General features: G+C 35.7%; 1 protein-coding gene across 8 annotated transcripts in view; it reads right to left on the reverse strand.

Moving 5' to 3' along the window:
* AHCTF1 (AT-hook containing transcription factor 1) overlaps positions 1-21,128 on the reverse strand; it is a 93,414-nt gene that overhangs the window by 29,956 nt on the left and 42,330 nt on the right. For all 8 annotated transcript variants that reach the window (XR_015143531.1, XR_015143530.1, XM_086345004.1 and 5 more), the window contains exons 13-21: positions 15,531-15,621; positions 14,380-14,469; positions 13,075-13,215; positions 12,308-12,412; positions 11,351-11,444; positions 9,687-9,810; positions 9,474-9,530; positions 8,467-8,613; positions 7,733-7,920 (exon numbers count right to left, since the gene is read on the reverse strand). Coding sequence is in view for 6 of the 8 variants with exons in the window: in XM_086345004.1 (XP_086201130.1) it covers positions 7,733-7,920; positions 8,467-8,613; positions 9,474-9,530; positions 9,687-9,810; positions 11,351-11,444; positions 12,308-12,412; positions 13,075-13,215; positions 14,380-14,469; positions 15,531-15,621 (1,037 nt within the window). In the remaining 2 variants the exon portion in view is untranslated. The remainder of the gene's footprint in view (positions 1-7,732; positions 7,921-8,466; positions 8,614-9,473; positions 9,531-9,686; positions 9,811-11,350; positions 11,445-12,307; positions 12,413-13,074; positions 13,216-14,379; positions 14,470-15,530; positions 15,622-21,128) is intronic.

Here is a 21,128-nt window from a genome sequence, read left to right on the forward strand (position 1 = left end):
CAGAAGCAGGAGTAGAATAAAAAATGGCAAGTAGATAGGAATAATTTTCTAAAAAAAAGTCATCATTCCTAATTTTAAGTGAATAGGTAATTTTGATTTTAATAGTTCAGTGGCTAAGACTCTGCGTTTCCTGTGCAGGAGGCCCAGGTTCCATTCCTGGTAAGGGAAGTAGATCCCACATGCCACAACTAAGACCAGGCACAGCACCCCTACCAAAGGCTTTAACTATAGTTTTTATTGAAATAATCACAAAAATTGAAATAACGCCTTGTAAATAAATAACTGACATGCATAAAAAACACAGAATACATGAACCAAGTTACAGCAATTAGTATTCATAATGAAAATGCATCTGAGGAAATTTTAGCAGCACTGTCCCAGACTTCCTGTAGATACAAAGTTTCTTGGGGAAGCAAATCCCACTGCTGGCAGTTCAGGACCCTAAAATTTTTATTGTTTGACTAGAATATTTTACATATTCTACAAAACTTATAAAAACAACAGTGCAAATAAGTAAAACATTTAGGTGTATCACCTAAAAATCTACATCTGAAATTGCCTTGCACTCCTTCTTCTACCAGGACAGGGATAACAGTGTGGTTGTTATAACCTGAGTATTTAAGAGAAGTAGTTTTTTTCCCCTAAATCAGAAATCTGGGAGTGTTAAAAATGAGCACACCATTTCTACAGAAAGAAAAATAGATAATGAAGATGAATGAACATCTAATCATTAATTTTAATATAAAGAAATAGATGAAGTAGGTATAATAAAATCTTGTATCTGTTAAATCTGATGTAGGATGGGTATATGGAATTTTCATAGTACTACAGTACTATTCTACTTTTGTGTATTCTGTAATCTTCTTACAAAATGCTTGAACCAAAATAAATTTCAGCTGCATCAAAAATTTAAATGATAAAACAAAAATCACAAAGTAGTAACAGAAACAGTGAGAGGATTAAATAATATTGAAATAGAAGAGACAAAGAGTCATAAAACACTGGCAATTCTAACTTCATAAAACAGCTCTTCATGAAAAGATGCATTCTATTATTATAGTGAGACTAATCACATTAATATTACCATTTTCACCAATCAAATGGATAAATGCCTAACTAAAGGGTATAACACAAAGTGAGACGTACATGGAAGGCAATATGCCTTATCAAAATTAAAATTGCAAATATCCTTTTACCCAGTTGGAGAAGGAAATGGCAACCCACTCCAGTATTCCTGCCTGGAGAATTCCCTGGACGGAGGAGCCTGGTGGGCTACAGTCCATGGAGTCACAAAGAGTCCGACACGACTGAGTGACTAACACTTATACTTTTCACCCAGTAATTCTACTCCCAGGATTTTACAAAATAAATCTGCACTTGTGTAAAATGGGTGGATACTCATACACAGCAGTGTTTGAAATGGCATAAGATTAAAACCACCCAAATGTTCACTAAGCGAAGGCAGTTAAACAAATACTGGTACATCTACATAATGAACTATCATGCAATGATTAAAATAAGGAAGCTCTTTATGTACTATCAGGAAATGAATTGCAAACTAAATTACTTTTAAAAATATACTGCAGATGGATGACAGCATGTATTTTTTAAAGGGGGGAGGGGCAGCAATGACATACATATGCATTTGCTCAGAATGTCCCAGAATGTCTTAGGAAAGATACACTAGTACTGTGAGGAAGCTTAGGAGGCTAGGAATTTACTGTGTATCCTTTTGTAATTTTAGAAAAAAGCATGTAAATATCTTATTATTCAAAAAATAAAAAGAACCGTATTCTTGCCCCTCTTCTCCCAGCCTATATACATACAGGCTTCCCTGGTGACTCAGATGGTAAAGAATCCACCTAGAATGTGGGAGACCTAGGTTCAATCCCTGGATTGGGAAGATCACCTGGAGAAGCGAACAGACACCCACTCCAGTATTCTGGCCTGGAGAATTCCATGCACAGAGGAGCCTGACAGGCTATAGTCCATGGGGTTGCACATATATACAATATTATATATATGCTACATATGTGTGTGTGTGTATATATATATAAACCGCACACACATATATGTACTTATTTCGCTGCAGTAGGTCTTAATTAAAGCACACAGGATCTTCATTGTGTCATGAGAGATCTTCACAGCTCAGATTCTCTAGTTGCCGCCCAAGGGGTTAGTTGCTTTGATGCATGTGGGATCTTTACTCTCCTTCCAAGGATCAAACCCATGTCCCCTGCACTACAAGGCAGATTTTTTAACCACTGGACCATCAGAGAAGTCCCTGGATATGTTTCAAGTTTTCCACTTTAAAGTATGATATCCACTCCCAGTGAGCAGATACACGAGGTAAGAGTAAGATTAATTTATTTATGATTTATCAAAAACTAATCTAATAACAGTAAGCATACCTGAAAGCAAAAGACAAATGATAGTATATTTTTCTCAGTTTCTCCTACAACAGGAGAAGGCATAGTTACCTCCAACTTCAAGAAATTGATGCTCCATTTTGGGCCAACACTTAAACATAAATTTTAAAATAAGTAACTCTCATATACCCAATACTCTCCTGCTCCTCATGGCAGGAAGGCACAATGCCAATAAAAGCAGTAAGAAAATCACTTCAATTGATGAAAGGCTAAAACTAGCGGGTTAACAGTAAAGTTAAGAAATGTATGGAGGGTTCTTGGCAACACAGCAAGAAGACAGCCTTAGAAACACTCCTGTGACAAGCTCTAAAAATGACAGATCAAATATAAACAGTCTTTTGAAATGGATCATAGAGATCACAATGAAAAAAAAATTCAGAAATGTAAACAAGCAACTATTGATTTCCAGTGATTAGTGTAAAAGTTAAATATTAGGAAAAGATGAATCATAAATAACAGAAAGTTGTTGTAGCTATGTTAACAATTACTCATGACGAAGGTTATTCTACAATAAGAGGTTAAAGTCATTAAAAAATAACAATTTTAAACTTTTATGTACCTAATACTGTATTCAAAATACAAAAAGTTAGCAGTATTACAAGGAATAGACACATACATATTAGAGGAGGCAACATGCAAACATTTCATTCTTATTCATTTTTTTAAAGTTTATTTACTGGTTGCACTGCAAGGCATGCAGGATCTTAGTTTCCCAACCAGGGATCGAAGCTCACTCCCTGTCCTAGAAGAATCGTAACCACTAAACCACCAAGAAGTCCAGCAAACCTTCCTTCAGTCAGTTCAGTTCAGTCGCTCAGTCATGTCCGACTCTTTGCGACCCCATGGACAGCAGCACACCAGGCTTCCCTGTCCATCAACAACTGCCAGAGCTTGCTCAAACTCATGTCCATCGAGTAAGTGATGCCATCTAACCATCTCATCCTCTGTCATCCACTTCTCCTGCCTTCAATCATTCCCAGCATCAGGGTCTTTTCCAATGAGTCAGTTCTTTCCCTCAGGTGGCCAAAGTACTGGAATTTCAGCTTCAGCATCAGTCCTTCCAAAGAGTATTCAGAAGTGATTTCCTTTTAGAATAGACTGGTTGGATCTCCTTGCAGTCCAAGGGACTCTCAAGAGTCTTCTCCAACACCACAGTTAAAAAGCATCAATTCTTGGGCACTCAGCTTTCTTTATAGTCCAACACTCACATTCATACATGAATACTGGAAAAACCATAGCTTTGACTAGACAGACCTTAGTTGGCAAAGTAAGGTCTCTGCTTTTTAATATGCTGTCTGGGTTGGTGGTAACTTTTCTTCCAAGGAGCAAGGGTCTTTTAATTTCATGGCTGCAGTCACCATCTGTAGTGACTTTGGAGCCCAAGAAAATAAAGTCTGTCACTGTTTCCATTGTTTCCCCATCTATTTGCCATCAAGTGATGGGACTGGATGCCATGATCTTCCTTTTCTGAATGTTGAGCTTTAAGCCAACTTTTTCACTCTCCACTTTCACTTCCATCAAGAGGCTTTTAGTTCTTTTTCACTTTGTGCCATAAGGGTGGCGTCATCTGCATATCTGAGGTTATTGATATTTCTCCCAGCAATCTTGATTCCAGCTTGTGCTTCTTCCAGCCCAGTGTTTCTCATGATGTACTCTGCATATAAGTTAAATAAGCAGGATGACAATATACAGCCTTGACGTACTCCTTTTCCTATTTGGAACCAGACTGTTGTTCCATGCCCACTTCTAACTGTTGCTTCCTGACCTGCGTACAGGTTTCTCAAGAGGCAGGTCAGGTGGTCTGGTATTCCCATCTCTTTCAGAATTTTCTACAGTTTATTGTGACCCACACAGTCAAAGGATTTGGCATAGTCAATAAAGCAGAAATAGATGTTTTTCTGGAACTCTCTTGTTTTTTCGACGATCCAGGGGATATTGGCAATTTGATCTCTGAATCCTCTGCCTTTTTGAAAACCAGCTTGAACATCTGGTTCACGGTTTACATATTGATGAGCCTGGCTTGGAGAATTTTGAGCATTACTTTACTAGCGTGTGAGATGAGTGCAATTTTGCAGTAGTTTGAGCCTTCTTTGGCATTGCCATGAAAACTGACCTTTTCCAGTCCCGTGGCCACTGCTGAGTTTTCCAAATTTGCTGGCATATTGAGTAAAGGACTTTCACAGCATCATCTTCCAGGATTTGAAATATCTAGCTTTGTTTGTAGTGATGCTTCCTAAGGCCCACGTGACTTCACATTCCAGGATGTCTGGCTCTAGGTCAGTGATCACACTATCATGATCATCTGGGTCGTGAAGATCTTTTTTGTAGAGTTCTTCTGTACATTCTTGTCACCTCTTCTTAATATCTTCTGCCTCTGTTAGGTCCATACCATTTCTGTCCTTTATCAAGCCCATCTTTGCATGAAATGTTCCCTTCGTATCTCTAATTTTCTTGAAGAGATCTCTAGTCTTTCCCATTCTGTTGTTTTCCTCTATTTCTTTGCATTGTTCACTGAGGAAAGGAAGGCTTTCTTATCTCTTCTTGCTATTCTTTGAAACTCCGCATTCAAATGGGTATATCTTTCCTTTTCTCCTTTGCTTTTTCACTTCTCTTCTTTTCAGAGCTATTTGTAAGGCCTCCTCAGACAGCCATTCTGCTTTTTTGCATTTCTTTTTCTTGGGGATGGTCTTGCTCCCTGTCTCCTGTACAATGTCACAAACCTCCGTCCATAGTTCATCAGGCACTCTGTCTATCAGATCTAGGCCCTTAAATCTATTTGTCACTTCCACTGTATAATCATAAGGGATTTGATTTAGGTCATACCTGAATGGTCTAGTGGTTTTCCCCCCTTTCTTCAATTTAAGTCTGAATTTGGCAATAAAGATTTCATGATCTGAGCCACAGGCAGCTCCTGGTCTTGTTTTTGCTGACTATACAGAGCTTCTCCATCTTTGGCTGCAAAGAATATAATCAATCTGATTTTGGTGTTGGCCATCTGATCCATGTGTAGATCACATTATGGAGTCACAATGCAATTAAAAGAGAAAAGAATTTTTTAAACCGTATTTGTACATTAAAGCTTCTAAATAATTAATTGGGAAAGAAAAAAATCATAATGAAAATTAAAAATACTTACAAAAAAATAACCATAAAAATTGTGGGATGATGCCAAAGTAATATACAGAACATTCAGATTTACCTTTTTATGTTAGTAAAGATAAAAGGTTGAAAATGAGAAACCAACTTGAGTTAAAAAGCACAGCAGAATGAAACCCACAGAAAGTGGAAAGAATAAAGATAATGATTACACCTATACAAAAAGGTTTTCCAGCTCTGTTGTACTTCTATTTTACTAAGACTGAGTACGTAATGTTAAGAGCTAAAAATCTAAAACTGTTACTTTTAGGCTATCGTGTACTGTCCATCATGATTACTTTTAGGTAAATCTATTTGCCATAACTGTGATGGTATGTCCATAAAGAAAGCTCATATAACTGAAAAGCTACCAGCATACAGGTTTCACAGAAAGAGAAAGATGATCTTAATAAAGAAGAGGTGGTAGAGGAAACAGGCAGGAGTTAGGCTGAAAAGTTAAATAAATGATGCAATGATGATTAACTCAAGAAGGTTCAATCTACCACCCTTTACTGGGCTTCCCTGGTGGCTCAGACCATAAAGAATCCCCCTGCAATGTGGGAGACCTAGGTTCGATCCCTGGGTTGGGAAGATCCCCTAGAGAAGGGAACGGCTACCCACTCCAGTACTCTTGCCTGGAGAATTCCACAGACAGAGGAGCCTGCCAAGCTACAGTCCATGGGGTTGCAAAGAGTCAGACCCAACTGAGCAACTTTTACTTTCACCACCATTTACTAATGATTTACTACTTGCAACTGTAATAGTGCTTATGCCATTTAACTAACCTCAAAATGTTGCAAAGCGGTCATTATTAACCCAGGAGGAAACCTGGGCTCAGAAAGGATAATTTAACTGCTTCTGATCATATTTCAGAATGTAGCAGAATTCAGGTATAAATTCAGATCTATCTGAGACTGTCAACTGTTACAATCAGTAACTATTCCAATATTGTCATTTTAAAATGTAGATTAATTAATATAAATTCACACAACAGCTAGAAAACCAAACAACACCTCAGTAATTATTTTAAACATTTACTGAATTTGAAAACATGTTATCTCACAAATGGCATTCTGAGTGGTCCTTTGTTTTAACTTATGTACTTACTGTAAAGGACACTTAATGATGCTATGTTTTTGGAGACTAGATAACTGAGGCTTTACTGTACTTGAGAAATATAGTTTTGAAATTACATTATATAAAGGTTTCATTATTGTAAATATTATCAAGTACTAGAACTCTTTAACCCATTTATTAAACATTTATGTTCTTTAGCTTCTTTAACTTTTTGTTCTTATATTTATTCTTGATTTATTCAGCTGAGCCAAATACTTTTACTAACCAAAATTATTTCAACAAGTACTTTAGCAGTTTATTACTTTTGAGGACATTGTAAGTTTCAATGTCTAACAAGTCTATTACTAAATTGCAGATCTGTCTGAAATGTAAAGATCCAATCCTCTCTCCTCAAAGCTGTATGGTTCATAAATGACAATTTGGGGTGAGTAAAGTGGCCAATTTTTAAATATATAAAGAAAATATAAAATGACTCAACCAATAAGATTCAACAAAAAACCAGTATGAATTAATTCCAGTCCCAAACAAGTTTCCCAACTACCTAGGTATTAAGAAAACCCAATAACCAGACCACTGTATTTCCAATCATGCCACTTAATTGTCAGTTAGTATATACATGTCAAATATAATTATTATAGCAACTGTGTACTGCTATAATGCAACAACAAAATTAAAGAACTGCAACACCCAAGCAAGCAAGACTAACAAAAATATCAGAGTACCATCACTGGAATATACCGTCAAAGAATATAATTTATCAACTTAGCATAAACTTCATTCTATCTCTATTTCTGGCTGCTTCTCGGTATAAGCAAACCTCAACTGTCCAAGGAGAAAACTGTCAACACTGCCAGGTAGAAACCGACATAATTTTTAAACCTCAGTCTGATTTCCCCTTTTACTCATTACTTCTTTTATTCATCTTATTCTAGGTAAAAGGTGCTTTACATTCTTCTCAATGATGAAAGATGAAGAACATAAGAATACTGTGCAATGCAACCAAGTCGAAATATATATTGCTCTATTTCATCAGTTCCATTTTATTAATACATGGCCAAGAGTTCAATTGTACTTTCAAAACAGGTACTTACCTATTAAAAAGCAAAACAGTGAGGTGAAGGATAACATCTCTACCACTGGACACTGTTGGCTTCATTGTCTGAATATATCTGAGGGCTTGTCTGTGCTCACCCTGACTCATGAAGGCTTCAATAATCTTTGAATGTTGCCATGACACAGGTTTTGCAGTAGCCGGGTGAAACAGAAGATCCAAACCACTCTGCAAAAATGACAATGAAAACTGGTAAATTAAATACAATGCTTTGCACTTTGAAAAAAAAAAAAAGGAATATACTAAACCTATGCAAATTAAAATAAAACCTGTTTAAATATATCTGAAAATATCTACTTTACTGTATATTTTATTTTAAATAAAAGCCTTATCAAAAGCCTCATACTTTTGAGATCTTGTCAAGTGAGTATATAAAATCTTTCCATCACCAATTTCATACATCAATGTCAAATTCTGGCTTCTCTGGTTCACCCAACACATCAAATATATCTGTAACATAAAAATGACTATATTTGCACTACTGGTAATTGTTTGTATGTTATTTAGACAATAAGACTCTTGGGGTTCTAAACTATTTTATCTTTGTATATTCGTGTTGCCTGAAATGGTGCTTGGTGAAGGTACTGATTAAACTGAATCCTTAAAAAACCTCCGGAAGTAGACTGTGCCATATCTTTAATGTTAAATGTATTTTTCCTAAAATTCTAATAGTTTACAAAAGTTTAACATTCTAAATGAACTATACAGACTTACCTCATAGTCATTATGATCTATCAGCCAAAATCCTTGAATAAGTTTAACCTGGCCCCAAGAAATGGCAAAGGCAGTTGGAAATGATTCAATGGAAGTATCCGTTTTGTTTGGAAAGGAATACATAATATCAAGTAGCAAATAAATAGTCTTTTAAAAAAAAGAGGATCAAGGACAATAAACAAAAAGAAAAACTCCTACATATATATCTGCAATAGGTAACAACAGAAAGTATCAGAAAAAAGGCTTAAGACAGTTTTATTAAATGTCGGTACAGCCAACCCCACAACCAACTTCATTCATTCTGTATTAAGTACCACCACAAAGGTACTTTGTCCCCTGGAGGAAGAAATGGCAACCCACTCCAGCATTCTTGCCTAGAGAATCCCCACAGACAGAGGAGCCTGGTGGGCTACAGTTCATAGGGTCACACGTGCCTGAAGCGACTTAGCACACAGGCACCACAAGGAGATGAACTAAAGCATACTTTCTTCACCCAAGTTAGCAGATTAACAAATTTAAGAAACAAAGCCACAGATGAAATTCCAGTTATCCAATAAACCCTGGCAGTTTAAGCAAACACATTATTTATTTTATAAATTATGAATAAAACTATGCATTTTGACTAAGAAATAGACTTTAGTACAGAAATCTTATTTAAGAGACCACATAATGCATTCCCATCCAGCACATAAAATCTCATAGAGAATGACCACATGCTAGCAATGTTCTAGAGCTGTCTTTAACTTCGGGAATGTCTTGGACACATTTGAGTCTGATGAAAGCCAAGAACTGTATCTCTAGAAAAATAAACATAAACATTTTGCATAGTTTCAAGGTTAACAAAAGACCATCTGAATCCAATCAACAGGTCCTGGATTAAGAATCTTTCCTTTAAAACAAATTCAAATGTGAAATTGAGATTGGATTAGATGCATAAGGGTCCTACTACTCTGACATTGTATGATTTTGGTAATATGTGAATTACTTGATAAAATTTTAAAGGATACAACAGAATGCTTGCTTGCTTCAGTAATGTTGTCTAGTAGGTATATGTCAAGTAACGCCTATTAAAAAAAAATTTAGTGCATTTTACATATTCATTCATTTATGTTCCTTGTTTTTCCCAAGCCCATGCCAGGTATGAAAAATCCAATTAAGCATTCCTCTCTCTCCCAGCCCAGCTTTTGAGACTAAATGATATTGTGTTACCGCGAACCTACATGTAGACTCGTAGGAGGATATTTTCCTGTGCCTCCTTCGTCCCGTTTCCACAACTTCTCTACTCGATCTCCTAACTGAGAAACCATTCCATCAATCATCAAGCAGTCAGGGTTCCACTTCCCTCTGCAATAAGGGCAACATTAAGGATATTGAGCATTAGTTCTAATTATTATTATCAAAACAACCAGCAGCCAACTCTTAAAAGTAACGACCTCAACTATCAAAGGCAGAAGAAATTTGAGGACAGGATCCCATCATGAGAAATCTGGACATCAAGTAAAGTTAGTCAGATAAACCCTGAAGAAGCCTCAAGTTTGGTTATTAGCCAAGTCAGTTAGTGAAGGTCAGGTTCCAGGGGAAAAAGTGGTCTAGTCAGCAAAATGCTGTTTACTTTTTACTACCTTGAGCAAATTACCAAAGAGCATGATATCTCAGTATAGAGAAAGTAAATACTGTAGCTCAAAGTCAAAAAGTTTTACTTTCAGTTTTATCACCTGGACTAGTTTTTAAACCTCAATGCTAATTGCTAAGTCACTTCAGTCGTGTCCGACTCTGTGCGACCCCATAGATGGCAGCCCACCAGGCTCCCCCATCCCTGGGATTCTCCAGGCAAGAACACTGGAGTGGGTTCCCTCCTAATATTTATTATTGAGCACATACAGGTGATAAGCAGATACTGACCTCGTCTGTTTCCTCATCTAATATTAATAACAACAATAGCAGTTACTAATTATTGGATGAAATTTTCTTGAATAAGGCATTGAAAGAAAGATATTTTATTTCATCTTTATATTTACTTTATATTGACTTTATAATTTGTGACAAATAGGATTAGAAAGTTTATCCAACCTGCTCAAGGACATACACTTAGGAAATAACAGATCTAGAAATTTTAAATACACCTTATAAATTTCCCAAGTCCATGCTCACTATCCTAGATTAGTTATTAGTTATTCTAATCTAATCCTTGATTAGATTCTGGATCCTCTAACTATGCACAACTTTGTACAGGTTTCCAAGTGATTCAGACAACAAACCTGGAATCAAGGTTTGGGAATAATTGCTCTAAATGTTATAATCCCCTCTACAATTCTGTCATTCCAACTTGAGGAAGAAGGCTATTTATAATTCCAAGGTAGAGTCAGGCTGTAAAACATTACTCTTTTTTTCTTTTATTACTTTTATATCTTTATTTCAAAGGACCCAACCACATATGTATTTAAGGGGAAGGGGGAGTTCATATTTAAAGAAAAGAGAGAAAAAGGCAATAAAGAAAAAAATGGATAAAGTGCTGAAATGCAAATGTTAATGCAAAGAATGTAAAGTAACTAACATGATATATTTTCAGCTTTAGTAACAGTTGCTTCAAGTCTTCTTCTGAATAAGAATTCTCAGGAAAAATGTATACTTAAATTATAGAATCTCCGATTTAGGAAATAATAAATAGCTGTGTTCAAATTCTAAAATAAAGATGTAAACAGTAGGTCAAGGCAAACACTACAACTAAAATAGTAATGCTGGTGACAAATTCATATACTTTACTGAGATTTCCACCCCTTTAATCTTTTTTTTTATAACATAATGAATTCTATTCTGAGAAAGCTTTGATTTCTTATACAAGTAACTTCTAAAATGGTTTTTGAAGGCTCTGGATGTACTATACCTTGATGAACGCTCACACTTCTGTCGACGACTGGTGTAGTAATTCTGAATTACGGGGTAGTTGTAGCATAACCTTGACAACTGCACAGCATCATCTAGATGTTTCATAAGAGTTGGAAGAAAAGCTAGTAATATTTCCAAAACACTCCCCATAAACTTAAGGTTACATAATTGATATTTTACTACAATTTTATGATATTCTTTAAATTGCAGGCTTCTTAAAGTAATAAAAGAACACTTTATTAACAGACGCATAAATGAGAAAACCGAGTGTCTCAAGAATGTCTTGTAACAACAGGATGCCAGTTAAAGACCCTGGAAAAACTATTTCAGAAAATTATTTTACTCCCTTAGGCACAAATGATAATATAAAAGTAAGCAAATTCACTATGTGTTCAAGTAAAAATCTAAGAGAATTATGAAAGAATAAGATCAACAGTAATTATGCACAGTGGCAGATACACTTCTAAGTCTGTGAATCCTGGAAATATAAGAAGTTGGAGGCTTTTGTTCTACACAAATGTAGTAAAAGTCAAATTCTCTAATTCCTGATATTAGCATGAATTATTAGATAAAACGGGGTAAGTAATTGATGGCAAAAAGTATTGGTTAATAACCATATTAAAAGAACCTTGAAGAGAAAAAGATGGACAAATTAGATTTTAAACTCATACTTCTATGGATCTAAATTATAGCTGGTGATATTACTGAACCCATCTTCAGAAGCCATGTTTTGTCAAATGTTTTTTTTTTTAACCCAACAAACATGCATGCAACACCTGCATATCAGGCATGGGGTGAAGCACTGAAGGCACAAAGAGAATACAAGAAAAGAAGGTGAGAATAAAAGAAAGCACGAGAGAGCGGTAGAAGGAAGGAAACCCCAACAATAGAGCAACAAAATTATAAAGATTTAAGAATGTTTCATTAATATTTATAGATTAAGGAAATATTTTACCTAAGCCCTCTGGTAAAAGGCCAGAATGAGAGAACCAAAGAACCACTTGTGCATACTGACAGATGAGCTGGGTAACCATATATTTATTGCTTAAATCTGTAAGACCTGTAAAGAGTTGAAATCAGTTGTTTAGTTTTCAATTTATCAACCACAAATGAAAAATCAAGACACTCTATAGTTCTCAAAAACAGTAACTACTTGGTGATTTTAAACAATATGCATGTATTTTTAAACAAATTTAGCTTGAACAAATAATCTCCAAAATGCTAAACTAACTCACTGACTAAAATAGACATTTTAAGTAAATATGCTTCCATGTTAGCTACACTCCCATTTAGCTATTTTCAATAATCAGATTTATACATTAAAACAAACTAGTACAGTATCATTAATACAGGCTGTTCAAACCAGGCCTTTATATGAAACTGGCTATTTTGTTTCAATGGAAAACCAGAGGAGAAAAATTATGAAGACCAACTCTATGCACAAAAACTTAAAAATAATTTAAAAATCTGAAGTTCTACCACTAATACACTGCCTTAACAATCTTTAAATCCCCAATTTCCCAACCTTATTTAATCATGAACTCATGGTTCATCTAACAACATTCGTAGCTTTTCATTTGAAAAAAAAAAAAAAAAACTAGCATTTGAGAAATAATGGCCTCTTTGCCCAATAATCCATCTAATGCATAGGAAATGTATTCCGTCCCGAATTCAACAAGCAAAAGTCAATGAAACATTCGTTTACATAAGACAGGAGCACACCTCTCTCAGTGATGTCGTGGGCCTCAGCTGCAAAGCAGCTTAAGACTGTACTAAGATTGCTAAGAAGTAAATGGCACTGCTGGAGAGACTGGATAGTCTGTGGGTCGATGAAACGACATGAACCATCAAATAACGGTGTACCTTTCAAGAAAAAAAGACAAGATTAGTTTTGACACACTAAATCTTGACTTAATTAAAATAATAAATGCAAAATATCTCAAATTACTTTAATCATAGAATTATTCTATACATTGTGAGATTTAAAAAGACAAGCTTCAAATGACAAATATCCTCAAGGAATATAGAAACGACAGCTACAAATTCTATCTTTAAAAAATGCAGAATGAGGTGAGCACAGACAAAAGTGATACAGATTCAACTTCAGATTCACTAGAAATCAGTACTATGTTGCTGTGTGATTATTATTTTATAAGAACTCTTTCTTCCACCTCTAGTCTTTGGAAAAGTGAGACAATGAAATTAAGATCCAGAGACTTAATACAATATAACTGCATGCTTGCTATAATGTAGACTTGGCTGTCCTCTCATTTCAAGCTTAAGGCTGAGTTCACAAATGCATTTTTGGACACAACTTAGCAACTAAACAACAACAAAAACACTATACAGAACCCTATATCCTCCTATCAAATTTTGTAGGTTTAAACAATCCTCTGCTAAGAATAACTTTTTTAAAAGTCCAATTTGTTCACTCATCAAGACATAACAGTAATAACAAATGCACATATACTTCTAAATAAACTTAAAATGTACTTTCAATGCACAAGGCAATCATATATTACCTTTAATATTATTTTTGCACTAGTTGGACATAATGGGTTTTAATATTCACAGCATATTTTAAAACTCAAGGTGTACAACAGACTAATAAATAACCTGATATAACTAATGACATGTTAGTAGAAGACAAGAGGTGATTTGAGTTTTTGCCCTACTATTCCGCTTCTTTACACTCCTAAGTATTTTAAATAGAAAATGAATAAAGCTTAGAGGTTAACTGGCCTATTCTCTTAACTCCATCATCAGCATATCTTATAAATTAAATGCCTAAGATTAAAAGATATGATATAATTCTGAAACTTGCTACTGGAAACATGCCTAACATGTTGACAATCTAAACAATCTGCTGCAAAATCTTGATCAAAAAAATAATTTTTTCACTCTAATATAAAATAAAGTCTTTCTGGGACTTCTTCAAAGAGTTTGCAACTTCAAAATAATTAAAAATTTATTGTTATGTACTCAAAACATAAACCAAGATTATTTTTTTATATATATAATACTTACATAGTCTGTCAAATTCCTCTTTTGTGAAAACCACTTTATTCCATGACCATTCAAGAACAAAGCGTAAATTAGCAGCAGAATTTGGTTGTTCTTATTTGTAAATATGGAAGGGAAAAATGAAGAATGGTTACTAATTACAAAAAAAAAAAAAAAACTTCAGGGAAGAAACCTGACAAAAACCACCCTAAACAAGTGAGCAACGTTAAAATCAATATTTATGGAGACAGACGGGCTGCATCTGTGCTCAGGGTATCACATGAGGGAGCACATCCATTTACGTGATGCTGCTATGAAAAATGTAAAATCTAAATCTAATCATGAGGAAATATCAACAAATACAACCTGAGAGGCAGGCTACAAAATAACAGGCCCATATTCTTTAAAAATGTCAATTTCTTCAAAGACAAATGCTTAAGATTTACACAATATTATGAGCGAGTAAAACAACATGAAAACTAAATATAAAATATATTCTGGACGGGATTCTGAATTCCCTCTCCCTAAAAATGTTACAAAGGACATTACTGGGGCAATTAGTGATATTCCAATAGAATCTACAGATTAGGTAATAGCATGTATCAATATTAATTTTCCTGATTTTTCTAACTCCAAAGTGTTTTGTTAAGTGAATATCCTTGTTCTTAGAAGGAAACATTGAAATATTTTGAGTAAAGAAGCATGATGCCTTCAACTTATCAAATGGTCAGAATAAAAACAACACGTGTGTGTGAAATGTTTGTTTGCAGAGAGTAAAACATACAACTTGAATCCCCAGAGAATTTTTCTGAATGAAAAAGAGTCAACCCTAAAAGGTTACATACTGTCGGATTCCATTTATGATCACTTCTGAAATGACAAAATTATAGAAACAGACAATAAATGAATGGGTGCTGGGCATTAGGAATGGGGTGGGGGCTGGCGGTAGTAAGCATGGCTATCAAAGAGTAAGAAGAGAAGTCCTGTATGTGATATAATACTAGAGACGTGCCACATCTTATCATTCATGGGGGATAAGGGTACACTGTAAATGTCTTACAATTGCATGTGAACACAATTATCTCAAAATAAAGGTAACTTACCACCCCCCCACAGTAAATTGACAATTTTAAAACTACAAAGCATTTTTTAATTGTTAAAAATCATAATCTTACCTTCTGTTATCCATCTTTTGATACACCCTGTCAAAAGTCCCAGAGAACTTGTCTGGATTGCTGCTGACAATATAGCTTCTAACTGTTCTTCCTAAACCATGTTTTAAAAAAAGAAAAGAAAGGGTATGTGATCCGAGGCAGAGGTATCAAGTTCTAGCTCACAACCCAAAATTTTAAAGGATTAAAAATCATTATGATTCCCCAGGATGGCTATACACAAAAAAACAACAAGCACTGGTGATGGTGTAGAAACTCCTCATACACTGCTGCTGCTAAGTCACTTCAGTCGTGTCCGACTCTGTGCGACCCCATAGACCTAGGCAGCCCACCAGGTTCCCCCGTCCTCCAGGCAAGAACACTGGAGTGGGCTGCCATTTCCTTCTCCAATGCACAAAAGTGAAAAGTGAAAGCAAAGTCGCTCAGTTGTGTCCGACCTTTAGCATGGACTGCAGCCTACCAAGCTCCTCCGTCCATGGGATTTAATGTTAAAATGAGACAGCCACTTTGGAAACCAGTCTGGTAGTTTCTCAAAATCTTAACTATAAAGTTACCATACGACTCAGTGGTTTCACACTTAGATATACACCCAAGAGAACTGAAAAACAAACATCCACACAAAAACTGTTATATGAAGCATTATTTCTAACAGCCAATAATGGAAACAACCAAAATGCCCTGAAACTGAAGAATAGATAAATAAAATGTGGTATATCATACAGTGGAATATTACACAGCCATGAAACAGGGTGAAGTTCTGATATGTGCTCCAACATGGATAAATCTTGAAAATATTGTTCTAAGTCAAAGAAGTAAGTCACAAAAGGCCACATATTATTTGATTCTATTTATATAAAATGTCAATGGCAACCCACTCCAGTATTCTTGCCTGGAGAATCCCATGGAGAGAGGAGCCTGGCAGGCTACAGTCCATGGGGTTGCAAAGAGTCGGACACAACTGAAGCAACACACACACACACACACACAATATGTCTAGAGCAAATAAATCTACAAAGACAGTAGATTAGTGGTCACCAAAGACTGGAAGAGAGGAGGAAAAGGAATTGACTGGTTATGGGGTTTGGAGGGAGGTGATAAAAATATTCTGAAATTGAATGTTGTGATAGTTGCACAACTCTATACTAAAAACCACTGAATTATAGGAATTAAATCTCAACAAAGTTGTTTATACTTTATTTACACTTTATTTTACACTTTAAGAATCTATGAATTTCATTCACTACAACAAATGTTTTTTTAAAAAGGAATCACAGGAATAAATAGATGAGTTAAAAAGGAATAGAGAGAGCTACAATATGATAAAGATACCCCAAAACTACAGCATGATTCTAAATGGAGATTCAATAGAACAATTTACATTAAAATCAAGGACAAAACAAGGACGTCTGGTAGTACCATTATTTTTCTATAATCTGTAGAGGTTCCACCAAATGGCATAAGAAAATAAAGTAATAAACTGGGGGGAGGGGTGCAGAAAGCCTGTATTTGCTGATGATTGCATGCCTTGAAAATCTAAGAGATTCTAATCTAGCCAAGTATTAATAGCATTGAATGAATATACAAAACCCAACTCTATTTCTGAATGAATATGGGGAAAATGGTCTACTCATAAAAAATACTATAAAACATTTAGGGATAAAAATAGAAACTCACTGGAAAATAACCATTAACTCTTATGACAGATGTAAAAATTAACCCTAAATAAATGAGAAGATACAAATGCCAACTCTCCCTCAAATTAACATGTGAATATAATAAAATGCTCAAAAGAATTCCAACAGGAATACTGGATAAAACCATCTTATAATTAATAAAAAGAGTAAGTGCCTATGAATTCCCAAAAATTATAGATTAAAAAACCAGGCTGCATTTCCAAATATCAAAGCAATATATTAAAATGATATAGAAATAGATAACTAGATTTATGAGACAAGATAAAAGCCCAGAAATAGAACCCAGTTGATACGGGCATATAGTATCGGATAAAGGCAATATTTCAGTAGCATGAGAAAAAGATATTTTGGGTCCTGTTTCACAAATGATATAACACAGCTAGACTAATCATCTGGGGGGAAAATAACTGAACCTTTATTTTATCTGACACACAGAAAATGAGTTAGAGCCTTAAAGAAACATTTGGGTGTTAAAATTTTAAGCCAGAGTCAGAGCTATAAAATGCATTTGACTATAAAAACATTATTTTGAATGTGGTAAGAGATATCATGAAACAGTGAAGAGCAAACAAAAGGGGTACCATCTGTAAGATTTATGACAGGATAAATATCTACATATTTTATAAAGCTTTTCCATAAACAACCCAATTAGAGAAAAAGTATATCAATATGTCATTCACAGAAAAAACCCTGATAACAAATATATGTATATATACTATCATTTTTTTATTGTATATGGCAGGATAAAGAGATATAGGAAAGTATACACATCAAAAAGTCCATATACCATACATACAACTAACAACTAATTACCAACTGGACACTGATGAAACTGATCCAAGTCTAGATTAAGACTATTTCCCAGAAGCCCTGTCTCCTCCTACCTAATCAAAAGAAATTTCCATTCACTCCTCCCATCCTCCGTGGTAACCACTCTAACATTTTGAAGGAATCTCCTCCTCGCTTTTTTTGCTTCATCTCGACATATCCATTACTAACCAATTCAGCTCAATTTGGTCTATTTTAGGAATAAAGTTTTTAAAAAGATACATGAAAAAAGTCAACAAAATGCCAATATTTGCATGCCTCCAAATACTTTAGCCTATTTTCTAAATTGAAATTATTCATGTTTTATCTATGTAAGTGGAAAGAAACCAAGGGTTGAATTACCAGATTCAAAATAATCACAAAAAGATACTAAATGCTATTTGACTAACATGGCTGAATGGTTGAATTATAGCTATTTTTTCTCACTTTTTCTTATTTAAAAAAACTTATTTATTTATATTTGGCTACGGGGTTCTTCGCTGCTGCATGGGTTTTTCCTCTAAAGCCACGAGTGGGGGCTACTCTCCAGTTGCGGTACTTGGGCTTCTCATTGCAGTGGCTTCTCTGTTGCAGAACAGGGGCTCTAGGGTGCGTAGACCCCGGGAGTTGTGGCATGTGGGCTCCGCAGTTGCAGCTCCTGGGCTCTAGAGCACAGGCTTCAGTAGTTGTGGAGCACAGATTTAGTTGCTCCATGGCATGTGGGACCTTCCTGGACCAGGGATCAAACACATGTCTCCTGCACTGGCAGGTGGATTCTTATCCACTGCACCACCAGAGTAACCTCTCACTTTACTCTTCTTTTTAAAACTAGATATCATTGCTTGTAACTAAGTTTCATAATATAGAATAGGGGGGATCGGTATTAATTCTCTAAAATAAAAAAAATTAAATGGAGCACTTAAAGTGCTCCTTAAGGATGATGAACACTAATACTAATTTGGAGCCTGTGGCAGGGAAGGATAATTTCCGGACCACAGGGTCCTATGAGCAAGGGCCACCAAGACAAAATTTACCTAAGGTTTTTTAATGAACCCAGTTCAGAGCTCTGTTTATGTAGAAGACAGTTTATAATCTGTTACTGACTCACTCAACATATGAAAAGGAAAGAACCATCAAACATTTAAGTATAGCCACCAAATCAAAAGGCAGCTCAGATGGTAAACAATCTGCCTGCAATGCAAGAGACGTACGTTCAGACCCTGGGTTAGGAAGGTCCCCTGGAGGAGGAAATGGCAACCCACTCCAATACCCTTGCCTGGAGAATCCCATGGACAGAGGAGCCTGGCGGGCTATAGTCCATAGGGTCGCAAAGAATCAAATATGACTGAGCAACTAAATAACAACCAGATCAAAAAGACTAAAATAATAAAAAATAACTCCAGATAAAACAGGCATAATACAGGAACTAAATAAAACCTGAAACATAGAGCTAGAAGATATTTCATCCATAAAATATAACAGAATACTACCAAAAAAAGAATGATCAAAGAGTAAGAGCGTGTAGAAATTTTAAATTGGGGCTAAATTTTTTAAATCTAAAAAAAAGAAAATTAGATGAAAACATCTCCCAGAAAGCAAAATCAAGAGGCAAACAACACACAGTTGGAAAGCAAAGATAAGCTAACATAAGACCAACTAAGGATAGTCAATATTTGTCTAAAGGGGTTCTACAAAGAGCAAAACCAAACTGAAATGTTGATATCCAGTCAGTTCCTCATCAACTGCAGATAGGAAACATTTGGGGGTGGGGGAGATTACAGAAAGTTCCAAAAAAAAAAAACAACTTGAATTTGAGGTGTGCCAGCAACTATTGCGGAGAAGGCAATGGCACCCCACTCCAGTACTTTGCCTGGAAAATCCCATGGATGGAGGAGCTTGGTAGGCTGCAGTCCATGGGGTCGCTAAGAGTTGGACACGACTGAGCGACTTCCCTTTCACTTTTCACTTTCATGCATTGGAGAAGGAAATGGCAACCCACTCCAGTGTTCTCGCTTGGAGAATCCCAGGGATGGGGGAGCCTGGTGGGCTGCCATCTGTGGGATCACACAGAGTCGGACACAACTGAAGTGACTTAGCAGCAGCAGCAACTACTAACATGCATGTATGTTGTATTAAGTACTTTAATCTAGAGACGATTTAAAGTACATAAGTGGGTGTGCACAGGTTATATGCAAATATCATGCCTTATTATGTAAGTTAATTGCTGCTGCTGCTAAGTCACGGGTACCGAGGGTTGACTGAACATGACTACATGGTCAATATTTGCTCAGTACAGTGATACAAAAGGGAGGAGGGGAGAAAGGGAAAAAAAAATCCTGATAATAGATTGACTATTTCTCTTATTTTCATGACATTAGGTATTAGAGTCCAACTGCAGGTGTTAAACCGTCAGCAGCAATATTCACAATTCATCTGATATTTAAAAGGCTTCTTCCCTAACAATTCATTACGCTACATATCTGCAATTATTTAAATAACTTAATTCAAACATTATTTGAGGGGAAAGAGTTATTAAAACATTTTCTCTTTCTCCAAGGAAAAACGACCTGGGGTTTGTTTACTTTCAGCAAATACCAAGTTAAAATGTTGAATTTTAAGTTGTCACTAGACAACACTGTTTAAAAATGTCTCCTGACTGGTAAAATGTATTGTGACTCTAAAAACTGTGTGGATTTTACAATATTTTTATTTATGTATCCATTGGGAAATTAAGCCTGTCTTCCATTACTAAGTCTGACTCCCGTAACTCTCTTGTGTTTTGCAGAAACCTGGAATCTTCACTAATAGGCTTTCATAAGAGCAGTTTTTATAGAGCAGTGGTTCTCAAACCATCAGAAATCACATCAAGGGCTTATTAAAACAACTATGACTTCTACTCATGACATGCCTGATGCATCCATGATGTTTCCTAGCCTATAGTTCAGTTCAGTCTCGCTCAGTCGTGTCCAACTCTTTGTGACCCCAAGGACTCACAGCACACCAGGCTTCCGTGTCCATCACCACCTCCCGGGGTTTACTCAAACTCATGTCCGTCGAGTCGATGATGCCATCCAACCATCTCATCCTCTGTCGTCCCTTC

The sequence above is a fragment of the Bos grunniens genome, chromosome 16 (genome assembly GCF_055505025.1).
Source record: "Bos grunniens cultivar Pamir isolate PY7600 chromosome 16, Bosgru_T2T1.0, whole genome shotgun sequence".
Taxonomy (NCBI): domain Eukaryota; kingdom Metazoa; phylum Chordata; class Mammalia; order Artiodactyla; family Bovidae; genus Bos; species Bos grunniens.